At 44.7% G+C, this 15,171-nt stretch overlaps 1 protein-coding gene across 1 annotated transcript in view; it reads left to right on the plus strand.

Annotated features, from left to right (window-relative positions):
* MAD1L1 (mitotic arrest deficient 1 like 1) overlaps positions 1-15,171 on the plus strand; it is a gene marked incomplete at both ends in the record, with an annotated part of 320,077 nt that overhangs the window by 148,799 nt on the left and 156,107 nt on the right. The window contains one exon of the mRNA XM_079542666.1: positions 1,026-1,082. Coding sequence (XP_079398792.1) covers positions 1,026-1,082 — 57 coding nt within the window. The remainder of the gene's footprint in view (positions 1-1,025; positions 1,083-15,171) is intronic.

Below are 15,171 nucleotides of genomic sequence, written 5' to 3' on the forward strand. Positions count from 1 at the left end.
TGTAATAAGCTGCGTGCTGTTTGCTTCTGGTTTGGATGTAGTACTCAAAAGACCCATTTTGTGTGTGGAGAGAGATTGTTAGAGGGGCTCTAGAGGGTTTTAATGAATATCCGCCTGAAATTACATGAATTAGTTTGCAAGAAAGTTGTTTTTTTTCCCTGCTCTTGTTGTGTTTGTTTCTGTTGTTTAAATTAGCTTCTCTGTCATTGGTTGTATCTATTTTTTGGGCTTTCTGTTAACCAGAGGAATGCAGATTGCAGCGCTGTGAAGGAGAAGGCATGGGATGAATTTGCACTGAAGGAGGAAACGCGGCTCCTCGCAGCCATCTCCAAAATATCTCCTTTCTAAATCCTTCCACATAAACAAAATCTTGGAAAGCTCCTCCTATGAGTCATGTTCCCGTTTCTCTAGAAATAATACAGAGATACTGTAAGATGTTTCCACTCTGGTTTGACATCCTTTGAATTTCAAACTTCCTTTTAAAAAAGGGAAAAACAAACCCTTGCACAGCGACGTGTTCTCATGGGTGTTCAGTTGGGTTATGTTGCAGAGAGGCTTTTTCTGGTGTTCTACCACAATTTTAGAGACTGCTAAAATCAACTACTCAACCCAAAAGTCTTCAACAAGGTATTTTGTGTGAAGTTACCTTTACCCTCATCGCTCCTGTCAGTTGCACAGTGAGCACCTACTTTCTCTAAAGTTTCTTTGGAAGAGCAGAGAGGAAGCTCAGTTCTCAGACCTGGCTGTAGTGTGCAAATCTGGGATGGAGAGCCCAGAGGGTTTCCTCTCCACGATGAACCCGTTCTTTCTGGTGTACTGTAGGCTCTTTTGGGCAGAGTGACCTCTCATAATGGGGTACTGAGAGGGTGTATCAAGACCTACCACTTAGAATTGCTTTTTCAATGCAGTGAAAATCGCATTGCCTTTGGCAGTGGTTTTTGGTTGGGAGTGGGAAGGAGGATGGTCAAATCAAAATTCCCTTAAATGTCCTAAACTTTGTTTTCTTTTTATTTTCTGTCTTGAAGGTTCAGATGTCTCAAGTTCTGGAAGAAGTGGGAAATCAGAAGCAAAGAGCAGAGATGGTAAGAGGTGTTCTTTTTTTTTTTTTTTTTCTCATTTATTATTATTATGTTCTTGATGCTTCACATAGCAGTAATGTATGCAAAGTTCAGTGCCTTTGAAATGTGTATCAGTTCCAAATACTTGGATCTGGACAGCAAAAGAACTCTTAAAAAGTTTGTATTATTGTTAGCAGTTTTGGCACTGCTTGTCCCTTCATGTACCTGGAACAAGCGTTGGATGAGATCTGCTGATTTGCCACCCTTCTTTTGGCAGTTTTTCTTTGGTTACTGTCTAAGATCAGAAGGAAGCATTTCATTTTACACCGAATTAACTCCTTTCTTTGGGGACCTCTGATTCAGTCTCAAGTGTGCAAAGGACAAGCAGATGAGATGCAACAATTACACGGACTAGTTTGTTATAACGGGTGTTAATTTTCTGCTGGTTTTGTCTGTTTTATTGGTAGTTCCCTCAAGGACCAAAAGCAGTAGAAGCCACAAGTGGTGTGCCCTTCCATACTAGTAGTAGATTGTCATACATCTCGTAGTTTATCCTTTTTTTATTTGGCTGTGGTGATCCTTGCTGTTTCAACATCACATTTTCTATAATGGGAGCAGTAATTGATTCAGATTCTGAGTTGATCTTTTATTGTGGGCAAACATTTGTATGTTTTTCCATGCTCCATCACTCTCTGTGGTGGCATAGCTCAGAACTGATACTTCCAAAGAAGACTGAATTAATCCTATTTACCGTCTGATCTTGTTACATGCTGCCTTGTTACAGTTCTAAATTCTATGCAGTCAACTTTGTATTGTCCTCACTGGATGTACCAGAGGATAAATGTGCTGTTATGTTTGATGTGCATTTAAAAAAAAAACAAAAAACATTTCAAAGATTTCCTTTCTGACTTGCAAAGCCTGGCTTTTGAGTTACTTGTTTGCCTTCAGAAGCTTGTAGCATTAAACAAGCTGGTAGAGTTGGAGGGACTGGAACTTACAGTGTTAAGGCATTAATTGGCCTTGTGCATCATCCATCAGCAGAGAAGAAAGAGGCAGTCGGTGTTCAGCACCTATTCCCAAGGGTTGCTTGGTGGAAAACTTCAGGACTTGCGATCTTCCTTGGAAAGCTTGCATCCATCTCACACGAATAGGCTGTATTCTGTAGTGCTCTAGCTATGGATTGCAGGTTTTGGGGTGTGGACTTTGTTCTGCATTTTGATTTTTGTTCAGCAATTGTAAGAAAATTGTTATGTTTCCTCTTTTTCCCTTTAGAGCTAAAACCTGACAGTCTTGTTCTTCCTTTTCACTGAGGATAGATGGTTCTCCTCCATCCCCCAGTGAAACCTCCCTGGTAGGGGAAGATGTCACCTCTTATTTCCTGCAGTGTGAGGTGGCAGAGGTCTGTCCCCTTTGGATGGGGCTGTCCTGCTCTCCAGCTGCCTGCAGGCTCCAGCAATTATCCCGTCAGCTCCACTCTCCTCCCTGCCAGTGAACAAGAAGTTCGTCCCTTGGTTCTTTTTGCTTTTTTCTTTTTTTTTTTCCCCTCCCTCCAGATCAGCCCCTCACCTGGACAGCCTTATTTTCAGGCTCAGTTAAAGCTGGTGCTTCAGCAATCATTTGCCTAATTTGGTTTCTTCTCCTTTCTTTTCACCTCTTCCCCAGTTTTTCACCCGTGATCCATTTCTTGTTAGGTTGATGCTAAGCCTCCATGGCTGGGAGGATGCACAGAAGCCTGCCTGCTCCAGGTGCTGAATATTGCTTTTCATGAGCTGTTCTGCAAACGGCCCTGTGGCTGCTGGGCAAAGAGGAAAATAGCCTGTCAGGTGCTATCATACAGTCTTTGGATGCTTTGGGGATAAAGCTCTGTAGAGCTGACATCCCTGCTGCCACACTGAAGAGTGCTAATGACTTTCCCACCTACCCCAAAGCACTGCAAAGGATGCAGTTTGTTCTAGGACTGGTGAACTCTCTGGAATCTCATTGATGAGTGCTGGGGATTCTCCTGTGCAGTGGGGAGCATCTTGGATGCCCTGGTAGATCTTTTTTCACATAGCTATATTTCAATGTAAAATGTGTCGTAATCTGTTAGGATTGTGGCCTAAATAAGATGGGATCTGGGTGGTCTGTGCCCATGGGACAAGAGGTGCCAATTTCAGGTCATTGTGTCCATGGGGACGATATAAGGCAGCAATGTGTGCTGTAGGGGATTCTGTGCCAGGACAGGGCCGTGCCTTGGGGGGGGGATAGCCTTGCTGTGCTCATTGCTGTGCAGAACTCCAGCACACGATTTCACTGCTTAGCTGCTGAAAATGAGTTGACTACTAGTAGGAAAAATAAAAAAAGGAAGAAAAGAAATTTAAATGTCTTCAGCTAATTGCAGTTGACAAGACAAAGGCAGTTTGACTTTCCAGTATTAATTAGCAAACCCGTACTAATTAGCTTGTATAAGCACAATTCATGCTTCTTTCCCTAAATGCAATTAATATTGCAACTGAAGCCGTCTCTGGGCTGTGCCGCTCTATCATTAACATACCTTACCCTAATTAGGCACGGCCAGTAGTGGCTGGAGAAATGAGTTTGTGATTACAACCATAAAAAATCCTCTAATATTTTATATCCTTCAGGGAATCTGAACCTCAAATTCATTTTCTGATTTAAGAAAAATTACCCATATCATTGTGCTGTGTAATTAGAAGAATGAAACTTTGATTTTTCTCTCCTTGCAACCCTTCACTTAGTTATTTTTCTTCATGCTCAGTTTGAGTGCCTTCCTGTTAGGAGGGAGCAGTACCTGTGTGTTCTTCTGAGAGCTGGTACGCATCAGGGTCATTGCTCACATGACGCAGCTCATTTCTCTCAAGTTTGAGGATATTCTCCTTTTCTTATTGGCTGAAATAATGTTTATTTTTTATTTATTGTGAATCCGTTTTGGTCCCTATGCTCACTTCTTTGCTTTGTGTAAATATGTGCACTTTCTGACAGGGTTAGCAGCACTGGAAGTTTTCTCTCCTAAGGGTAGTGCTCAGATAACTTTCTCTGCAGGACAAACTGGGAGGTTCCATGCAGCATCTGCACCTATGGCTGCCTGCCTGTGGTCACAGGATGTTAGTTCTTATGGTGTGCTGGTTTAGTGCTCTCCGGATGCAGAGCTAGGGGCTAGCTCCACTGGTACTCAAGTATTATTGATGGAAAATGCTTTCCTCTGTTACATTGGTTTTCTTTCTTGCCCTGAAGGAGGGAAGCAGAAGATAGTTGCTTTTTCTAATTTTCGTTTGCCTTTTTCATCTCTCCGCGTGGCCAGGAGAAAACTGGCTCAAGCTTACCATCCAAGCTGCCACTGTGATCCCTGATCTCACACTTTCTTTCAGTCTGGTTCTGTTGCATAGGGCATTAATGTCAAGTTTTTTTTTTCCCCCTGTCATTAATCCCTGAGGGAAGCGAGCCTGGTATTATAGAAGCATCACATGTATTTTCATTGCCCAGAGGTGCTCTGGCTATCGTTGGCTTTCATCTTCAAAAAGCAGCTTGACTCAGGTGGACTCTGAAATCTACAGACTGCTCATTGGACCAAATGATATTTCATCCTCCAGCAGATTAAAAAGGCTGGCTATAAGAATGAGAATTGCTGTGCGGGGTGGGAGGGGAAGAAGATCTGAAGTCCAAAGATGTAGTCATCACAAAATGAATGGCATAAATCGAGTGTCCTTACAGAAGAAATAAAGACCTCTCAAAATGAAAACAACGAGTTCCCCTTGCCTTAAGTGAATGTGTTTGCTAACCCTCTGCAAGGAACAGGAGACCTTTATTTAAGGGCAGCAGGTCAGGAATAGTTAAGGAGCCAAATCGTGTGTTCAGTCTGAAATGGTAGTGTTGGGATTAACTTAAATGTCAGTGACTAGCTACATTGATGCTTATCAGGAGAAATAATGAAGACTGTAAGGAGGATACATGGAATAAATCTGCTCAGAGGTCACAGCGTGATGTGGCTGGGAACAGGCTGCTAACTGGAGAGCAGCATGGAGAGACTGCAGAAAGAGTTTGGGAACATCTCAGCTGGCATCAATGCATAAGGCACGAGAAATGCACACTGATCATAGACCATTTGAGTTGCTATTGAAAGACTTCACTTCCTAGTGGTTGCATCAGACCTCCAGAGCATCAAGAACTGTGACTTTTGATACTTGAGAGAAATACTAAATAAGGTTCAATTTTTTCAATTTTTTTTTTTTAATTTATAAACTTTTCAGATGGTAACAGGAAAGAAGTGACCTTCAGTGTAGGAGATCTGCCCTAGATAATTAGGTAATATAGCTAATATAATTCTTGTTTAACAGCTATTAAACAGAAAGCAAGAAATGAAACAGGCAAGACGCAAGAATGACAAAACTGGTACTTGTTGATGGAGATGTTAATTCTCTGTATTATCTACAGTAGGTGGAATTAAATGTGGAATTAGAGTACCCAGCCACACTGATTACGAACAGAAATGAGGCTTTGCCAGAATGTATACAGAACCAGCAGGTTGGGAGGGGAAGGCAGGTGACCGATCGGTGCAGAAATTCTCCATCTATTAAAAATCTCTTTGATGGTTTCCAAATTGATTTAGCAAAATGACAGCAAACCTCCCCTGCACTTGACAGATGTTATACTGGCACTTTACACAAGAGCAGCAGCCTGGGCTGGATGGACAGCGTGTCATTCAGCTGAGCAGCAGCATGAACACAGCAGCAGTTTTTTTAGGGAGGCATTTTTAGGGAAATACCCAGTTTTCAAATCAGATTGGAAAAACACCAATCTGGTTGTAAAGAAGCAGCAAAACACTGATTCAGAATGAAATGATGTAGTATGAGAAGACTGGAAGAGAATCCTTTAGGTGACAAAATCAGATTCTTTGGCAACTGAGGCAATTGCAGCATACAGTTTAGTTCATAAATTTATCAGGCTTGTCTTGAAAATACTTAACTTATTTGTCCCATTACTGTCACTGAAAGCCTGTCCTGACAGCTAGAAATTTTCTCAGGTCTAGCTGAAAATATACATGCAGTTAAGTATCCTTTTTTGTATGTGTTAATATTCTTCTTAAACTACAGTGACTGTTCTTCCTCCCTCATATTTATATGGTGATGTATTTATAGAGAACAGTTGTTCTCTCCCAGCATTTCACTTGCCCAGGTTAAACAAATCAAGCTCTTCCAGTGTTCCCTTAAAACAAGCTCCTCAGCCTGCTCTGGAAATTGCAGCTGTCTTTAAACCTCCTGTCATTTTATTTTACTTCCTTCAAAGATCAGCAGCCAGTAACAGTCACATCATCCCAGGTGATGTTTCAGCAGTGGGTGCTGCAGAAGCACCAGAGCATCTGATGCACCACGAATCTGCCTGTGATGAACAGAGAGCTCAGAATAGCTCTTTTCCTACATGAGAGCTCTCGAGTGCTTGTTGTAAACAAGTACATTAGCATTAGTCCTCCTTGTTCCCCACGATGCAGGAATACAGTGAGCTTCGAGGAGCAGAGGCAGAATTTTTCCTCCTCTCTTAGTACAGGAGGTGATGAATGGCCGTGGTTGGTTGTGTGCTGCGTGTTCCACTCTGCAAAATTCGTGTCCAACACACAAAGCTGTGGCAATGTCAGAAGCTTCTCTGCCAAGCAGAGCTGTGGGCGCAGTGGGATGGCAGTAGATGAGTGCTACCCAACTGCCTACAGACCAGAGAGGTGATCGGTACGTTAGACCTTTGCATGTGGATATCTAATTGTGATTATAATTAGGTTGGAAGAAGAGACTCAGTCAATTCTTGAGGTTTATCTCTAGCCTGGCACATGGGATCAAGCAGTCCATTCACTTCAAATTAAAAAGAAATAAACAGTCTGTTTGAAAGTCCCATTACACAAATGAACCTGCTGTTGAATCCATTAGCGTTAAAGTTTTATGGGACTCGGCAGCAGCGGTCAGTTCCAAAAGGCCTGCTTTTGTTTTCTCCTGGAAGATGGTAACAGCTGTCTAAGGGTTAGAAGTCTTCCACACAGCAGTGGAAGAAGCACAGGAACCTGAGATGTAGGGGTTTGTGTCCCTCACCCTGAGCTGCACCAGCACATGCTTCTTATTAGGAGGGCAATGGGGAGTGAGCACTGCTCCGCTCAGAGCTGAGTTAATGGTCTAACCTTTGCATTGTGGGGCTGTAATAACTGGAACAAGGGCTAAGGGTAAAAATAAAGCACTAGGGAATATTTTCTTTTTATCTGCCATTGTTGGAGCACAAGAGGAAAACGGATCATTTTCCTGAGCAGGGGGCAGTGCTGTGCTGTGGTTAGAGCAGTCCTGTTGTTGGCGTCACTGCAGAGTGAGTTACACTGAGATACACTGGGTGAAATAAAACCAGTGGGACAGGAATGTTGTCAGAGGCCTTATTATAGCAGGCACAGCCTTAAGATACAAAAGGCATAATTAACGGGCATGTAAATACTGTGCTTTTCCAGGCTTCATTCACCACCACATGAAAATGATGGGCAACCTCAGACTCATGTTGAGGGAAAATCAGGTGAGAGCTGCTGGCTGCTCTGAGATTCAGCAGTTTCTGCCCCTTTCTTCTGCCTCACCTCGAAGGCATCTTGGAGGAGCATTAGGAGGAACACGTGCTGTTAGTGCAGTACTGGAAAAGAAAGGAAGACTTGGAACAGTCACTTTTGGATCAGACAAAGTAATCCTTAGTCTCCATCTTGCTCATGGCAAGGAAGGAAACTGCTTTCCTCCCGCTTCCACAGCCCTGGGGTTGTAGCTGCTTCAAAATAAGCCAGGCAGAGAGGTCTGAGTGGGGGGAGGCAATTCTGCAGGCACAGCTCATCCAGAGTAGTGCAGCTGCTGGATTTGGGGTGCATTGAGGGCGTGCTCAGTGGACGTACCCACAGATCAGAGACAGCTGCATGCTCTTCTTCTTGCCCAGGGCTGGGTTTATGTGTACCGAGAGTGAGGTAAAAGCTTACAGACTTTGTTTCAAGGCTGCCTCAGTCCTTGCACTGACAGCCTCATCAGCTCGCTGCACTATTTGTTTTGCTTTCGATCTCTGTGTGTCTGCGTGTCCTTAGAAGAGTTCCTGGTGGTTTTTGCCGTTGGCTGTTGGAGGTGGGTGGGACTGGTGGTGGGTTCTGTCAGGGCAGCCGAGTCCTCCAGCAGGAGCTGTGAAGCCTAATTTATCCACAGAGACATGGAGATCATAGAGCAGAATTCTTCCTGTGACCTCTTGGTAAATAATGAATGGCACAGCCCTGCCTTTTTGGAATCGCTTAATTGAGGCTGACAACTCTTTGTTGTACTACAGGATCTAGCTTGTCATGAGAATTTTAACTTATTTATGAATATTTCATTAACCTCAAAAGACTGGCTGTATAAAATCAAGCTTCTGCCAGGTCCTGTCCTGTTGAAGGTGTATTCGGTGCTAATGTCATCCCCAGCACATCTATTACACCTTCCCTTCCCTCAGAGCAAAGTGTCAGAGCTTGCTGTTGGTGGCAGCAGGAACGTGTTCACCAAAGGTTAAAATGCCAGGTTTCTGTTCTGGCACCAGAACTGAACATACGGTGTTTGAGAGGGAATTGATTTTTGCTTTTTGTTCTTTGATTGCTTGCTGGCAACTGAAGGAGAACACAGGCATAATCCCAAGAGGCTGAAATGGGCAGAGCAATCTTGGCAGGCACTGTAACCTTTGCTATTTTGCCCAGGGAGGGAGATTTCCCACTTCTTACACATTAAAAGCCTGCTGCGTGTTGTGGCAGGAGGTCCACATCATGGGTCATTTAGCTGGAAACATTTGAATGCTCTTGAATCTGCTTTTCTTAGTCTGTGCTTCAGGAAGAGTTTGGGAACAAGGCTCCTCCAAGCATCTGCTGCTTTCTGGAAGGCAGCTGAAGGCTCTGTCACCTGAGCTCCCCATTTCCCTCAGTGCTGGCCGTGTCCCCATCCTCGTGCTGCCCATCCCTGTGCATTCATTGCAGTGTGAAGCCCCGAGGGTCCCCTCGCCCACCCTCTCTCTGCAGAGATGTGCTGGGAAACTGCAACGTGGAGTTGGAGCTGTTCATTAAAGCATTGAAGTACAGGCTGTGGGTTGTTCCATGGGAGCTGGAACAAGAGGATTACGTTCAATTTTGCAGCCTAGCACTCGGTGAAGGCTCCTTTGCTCTCAGCATTCGGCAGAGATTGATTCCGCTGTATTTAGGTTAGGAGATGAAGGAACAAAAATGGATGTTCGATTCCTCTTTCCTTTCCTCTTTGATCTTCTTCCTAGGTGGTTGGTTGAAATGCGTAGGTTCTTCTCTGACTGTTCATTATGTGATGATTTTTCAACAAGGAAACTGATGGGGAGGAGGGAGAGGTGGGATTACAGCTACCGTTTCATGAGCATTTCTTGACTGAATGCTCCAGAAACTGCTCAAAGGTATATTTTCAGGGAACAAGCAGTATTCAGACTTCGTGTGGAGGAGGTACAATGCCTTTCAGGCTTATTTGTTGCTGTGCCCCTGAACTGCAAGAGGATTTGCTTCTGGCAAAAGTTCCGACTTCTTGTTTGCCCTGAGAACAGCCGTCTCCATTGCAGCAGTGCCACTGGATGAGGTTGCAGTGTGTTGATTCCCAATATTCCAAAGCTTGGAAGTTCCCTAAATGTTTTTTACCCTGTGCTTGTGCTCTAACAGGTAGGAGGTATCAGCCAGTTCAGGCTAGTTATTCTGGAGTTTCCTGCTCTCAATGGACACCATCTGTTTTGCTCTCCCTGCTGGGAGGAACTTCTGGTAGTAATTAAAAAGAGAGTCATCTGCAGGGTAGTGGAGGTGGTGGAGCGAGGCTGATAGCAGCAGAAAGACTCTGAGCTAAACAGACATGGAAATGAATGAGTGGAGGGGTCCGAGTGCTGAGCTGCCATGGATTTTTGGCTGTTGTGTGGCAGAGCCTAGTTTGTGGGCCTGGGAACTTCAGCAGGGGGGAGAGAACCTGCGTTCATTCCTTCTTTTGGAGCAGAGAGTTGAAATCTGTAATTACATCACCGCGAGTGAATCCATGGGCTTAAACCACTGTCTTTACTTCTTTTGCACTGTGGGTCTTTTGCTCAGGGTATTTGCTCCCCTTCCCCTCAGACTGTCGGGCTTTGTTAATCTCTGAGCCAGCTCACATCCTCATGAGATGTCCAGTGATGCCTGTTTCCAGCCTTTTCAGATATGTGGTTTAACTTTTAGGTAGCCCTGTGTGAGCCAGGACTTCACTTGATGATCCTTGTGGGTTCCCTCCAGGCCAGGTTATCCCATGACTCTATTTCGCACCCATCCCAGAGTGCAGAAAAGAAAGAAGTACAGCATGAATTGAGGAAGAAAGCTCAAGAAAGGAAAAAGATCCAAGCAGTTGTATGTTGGCACTCACACGATGTGTGGTGACATGAGTGATGTCCTGTGCTGCAGACTGAAGCCCCAGGCAGGGTGCTCCTTCTGCATGCTGGGCAGGCTGTGTCCTGACCCGCTGTGGTTGTGTCTGTGCCATCCGTGGGCACAAAGGGCCCCCAGCATTGTGCCACGTGGGATATTCAGAAGCTCTGTGCTCACCCTGCTGTGCCTGAGATCCCACATCTCAAGTCCTGGGGTTTTGCAGCAGGAGATGAAAAAGCAAGAGAGAAAACAAATATTTTCCTGATTCTTCCCTTAAGTATTCCAGACAGGAGTCTTTGATACAGATCATCTGAGCGATGGGTTAAGCACCTCCAATTAGACAATATTGCTCATCAAGAATAATGTGCTGCTGTGCGGAGCACCTGCGGGTGTGGAGCTGTGCTGGGGCACAGAGGGTGAGCTGCCAGCAGGGCTGGGAGGTGGCAGGGGCAGAGAGCTGGGAGGTGGTAGGACACAGAGGGCTGGCAGCTTGCAGCTTGGGATGCAGCAGGAGTCACGCAGGGGCAGTTTTAAGGCAAAGTCTGGAGAGGGATGTGGGGTGTGAGCGCCTCAGCTCCCTGCATGGGCTGTGGGTAGGGGATGCCAAGGCTTGGAGGACACGATGTGGGGATGTTTCCTTAATGCATACAGCTCAGACTGATGATTGATGCTGGTCTTACGTGGTCATGGAAAGGTTGGGACCTCCGTGTGTTTGGCCTTATTTTGCATGGTACAAACCATTCCCTATATCACCCTATACCTTTGTGACTACATATGGGATCCTTAAGGTAGGCAGCTATGAGCAGTGTGCCTTTGTATCCACTGCTACCAGCAGGGCTGTGCTCCTTTGCAGCAGGACTCAGTTTGGCTCACTGGACCCATTTGGAGATGCACCAAGTCACACTGGTGCAGCACAATGTAGAGGGAGGTGTGTGAGGAAGAGCTGCAGGCTGCCTGCAGATTGGGAATCAGAGGGGAGAGAGGTGAAAGCTCGTTAGGGCTCCCTTGGGGTAGATGAATTAGTTAATGACTATGCTGTGCTTTGAAAATGCAAATGCTGTGTCAGAGCTGAGTCTGATTATAATAATCAATCTTCCTTTTGAGAGGGTGCTGGAGTCGGGGAGGGAGGAGAGGGATGAGACTGAGGCTGAATTTCTAGATGGCAGCTCCAAGTTCCTCTGCCGTCATGAAGGAAACTCACTGCCAGGGTGGTTGGGGAGAGGCAGAGCTGCATTGGGAGGAGTGATCCCTGCCAGCCTGGTGGCTGCACGGCAGCCTGGCCTTCATTCTGTAATTTTGTTCCCTGTGCTTGTCCTGGCTGGCGAGGGAGGGGCTGGCACGGCTCCTGCGTGTCAGCTACCCCTGCTAATGGGAAAGATAGAAACTGCCTCCTAAGCAGGATCCTTGGGGGATGGAAGGAGGGGAGGGCGGCTGCTGCCGGCGTCCAGCAGTGACAGCTCCTTCTCCCCTGGCACTTTATTCGTTTGTAGCAAGCGTTCCTAGTAATTATGCCTCTTAATTTAGGAGAGCGAGTGGGAGAAAGGAATATAAATTTGTGAATTAACTTTAGAGATTGGAAATAGGGCGAGTGAACCTTCTCTCTGGGAGATTATATTTGGAAATGAAATAGAATGACATTCAGTATAAACTTGAAAAATTGCTCTCTTTTTACTGCAACAGGAGGAGAAAAACCACAATCCAGACTGTGCTGGAGAGAAGCAGAAGTCAGCATATGTCCATTTCCCAGCCTGTGTGTATCTACAATAATGTATATGCATGAGCACATTTTCGGTACTGTTTACTGCAAGGTTGCTTCTAGCCCTGTCTTCTCTGTGATAAAAGCATGCCAAGTTTGTTATAGACTGGCTAACCCATAGAGAGCAGCAACTCTGATGTAGCTCACCTTTGTCTTCAAAGAGGAAAAAAAAAGAAGATACATTATTTTGCTTTAACCAAAAGGGAAATAGGTAGTTCTGAAATGCTTTTTATTGAATATCTGATTTTCTTTGGTTTTATTGCTTTTGTTCTACAATAGCATCGAGGATTAATTTCCCCCAGAAATGAACCTGGTCTGCTTGGCCTGTTTCTGAAAGACAAGTGATATTTTGTCTTGCAAATATTGTCCTAGTTATTTGAAGAAGTTAGGTTAAAGACTAGAAATGTGTGTTCCATTAAGAAGCCTGGTGAGACTCCGTTCTCCTTCTCTGCAGGCACTGAAAGGGAGCAGCTCTTCAGCCCCGGGTGTTTGGAGGAGCTGATGCTGCTTTTGCTGAGCAGAATGATCGATGGAAATGCTCAGCATGGTGTTTTACTGCCTCATAGTAGTGCTGGACACCCAAATTAAGCTCACTGGTGCTTATGTACGTTGGATTTCTGTCCTGACACAATGTTTGTGAGTCTGTAGACATCAGGAGGTCATCAAGCTTGTCGTGTTTGTCTGTGGGAAGAGGGGTAAACAGCATCCTTAGTGCTTGTGCATCCTTTGGAGAGAAGGAAAGTTACACTGCTACAGTGACTGGCTATGGGCTCCTGGGGAGCTGGAGTGTGCCTGCATTGCAACCACAGCATGTGGGTCACACTCAGGGCCCTATTTCTCTGCTCTGATCTGTTTTAGTACCCGCTTCCAGATCTGCTTGGTTTTCATACACTTAAATATTTATGTATTTAAATAGCTTGCTAAATTGTGTTGAGACTTGTAGTCAAACAGAACCTCTCAATTCACCTTTCCATGCTGGCTCTGTGCAATTCAGTGCCTATTTATCTCTGCCTTTTAAAATCAGCTCTTTTGCTGAGGAAGGCCTTTCAAAGGATGTTGCATCAGCCCATTGTTAACTAAACCTTTAGACATTTATAATGGATTCAGCATTTCCTGCTTTTTACAGCTCCAAGAATGCTGAATGACGTGCAGACACACTTCATCAGGATAAGATTGCTGTATCAGCCCCTCACTAAAATGCATTCATTATTCAAATAATGGCTATATGTTTCCAGCACGTGTTCTATGAAATACGTGTACACGATGTGAGAAAATGAACTGGCCCTTTTTTCGGCGAGCAAATCCTGACTTGAGCAGTGAGCTGAAGTACTCTAGACTGAGTCCTTTATGAATTTCCTTGCTTACAACATGGCACCTGTACAGGGATCTGGTCGTTATTTTGGACAGCATGTTCCAATATTCAGAAGTCCATGAACACAGTTTACGAGGGTGACTGATTTAATTTAGAAGCTTAAATCTGTAATAAATCCCATTGGAAGAAGAGTGTGGGCAGTGGGTGAGTGGGATGCTTTGGAAATGCTCATCTTTATCAACACTGAGGCCTGCTGGAGTCAAGTGGGAGGAACGGTGGGTCTGTGGTGTTGCAGAGACTCAGAGAACATGCTGGGGAGGGTACAAATATGGGTCAGCAATGACAAATGCCATAAATACACCAAGTAAATCAGATCTCTAAAATAAAATTCTGTTTCTTCTAGCTGCCAGGGGATGAATTTGTAGTTTCATATTCCTCCTGTCACCTCAGAGATCTTGAAATAGTTTGTACAGAAAAGAAAACTGGAGAGGAGCACATTTTTTGCAGTGCTGTGGGTGTCTGCTATGTCATTAACACTTGGAGGAGAGCCGCCATCTTGAAGTCCTGTCCAGGCAGGTTGGAAAGTAGAGCTGAGAGAAGAAAGACTCCATTTAATTAAGCACTAGATGAAAATCCGTGTTCTTCTTTCCTCTCCTTCTCAGATGGTAAACAGCCCTGACAGCGTTTATTTTGGGAAAAATATTTGCATTTGACCTTTTGGGCTATTTGCGTATGTGGTCATTCTGAAATTATTCTATATTCTAGATGTGCCCAGATCGTTCTCAATTGACAGTAATGAAGCTAGGCTGAAATTCGCACTTGTGAAGTAAGAGAGGAGAAAAGGTTCTGGATAAATGCTATCAGTTGAGGATGGGAGCAAGAGGCTCCAGTGTGTTCTGAAAAGAGAACATTGCATAGTCAAAACGTTACGTACCTGTTCATGTGTTTTATTCACGAGTCATGGACTCTGACACCACTCATTATTCTGCCCTTTCTTCTTTTCAGATTGCTGATGGATTCTGTGTAATGGGGCAGTAACTGGGGCTGATCATGGGTGTTGTTAACCCTGAGGCTCTGAAGGGCTGCAGATCCCTCTTGTGCAGTTTCCAGCCTAAGGGATGCAATGCAGTGTTATGGGACAGCGTGTTTTCCCTTTGCTCTCAATGCTGCTTAAAGGAGCTAAAGTGTCAGAGCTGACCTGGGTCGTTGGGTAATAAATGGGAAAATACAGCAACAAGCAGGAATTTAAGCAGCCTTTCCCCCTCTCTACTGGGAAATGTTTCTACTAACTTAATGTATTTGTTGTAATAAATTTAGCTCAGCCAGTTACAAAAAAATTATTGATAAAAACTGCAGTTTAGACAGGAAGACTGAGTTAGTCCAACAGGTGGGAAAAGCCTCCAGAAGGCATGGGTGGGAAAAAAGAGAGAGAGCAGGACTAGCAAGTGATAGAGTACAAGTGGTGTGCTGGGAAATAGGCAGTAAAAAACTAGAGGCCGTTCCATTCCGGATCCATTCTTGGGACTGATCTTCGCCTCTTGTAGCAAGGGGACAAGTGAAGAGACAGAGCTGAAAATCACAGAGTATGGCTTTGTGCTTGTACTGCCTGCACGCTGTTTATCTCCTCCTTCACTTCTGCTGTTTT

This window comes from Tetrao urogallus (genome assembly GCF_951394365.1).
Source record: "Tetrao urogallus genome assembly, chromosome: 15".
NCBI classification, from domain to species: Eukaryota; Metazoa; Chordata; class Aves; order Galliformes; family Phasianidae; genus Tetrao; species Tetrao urogallus.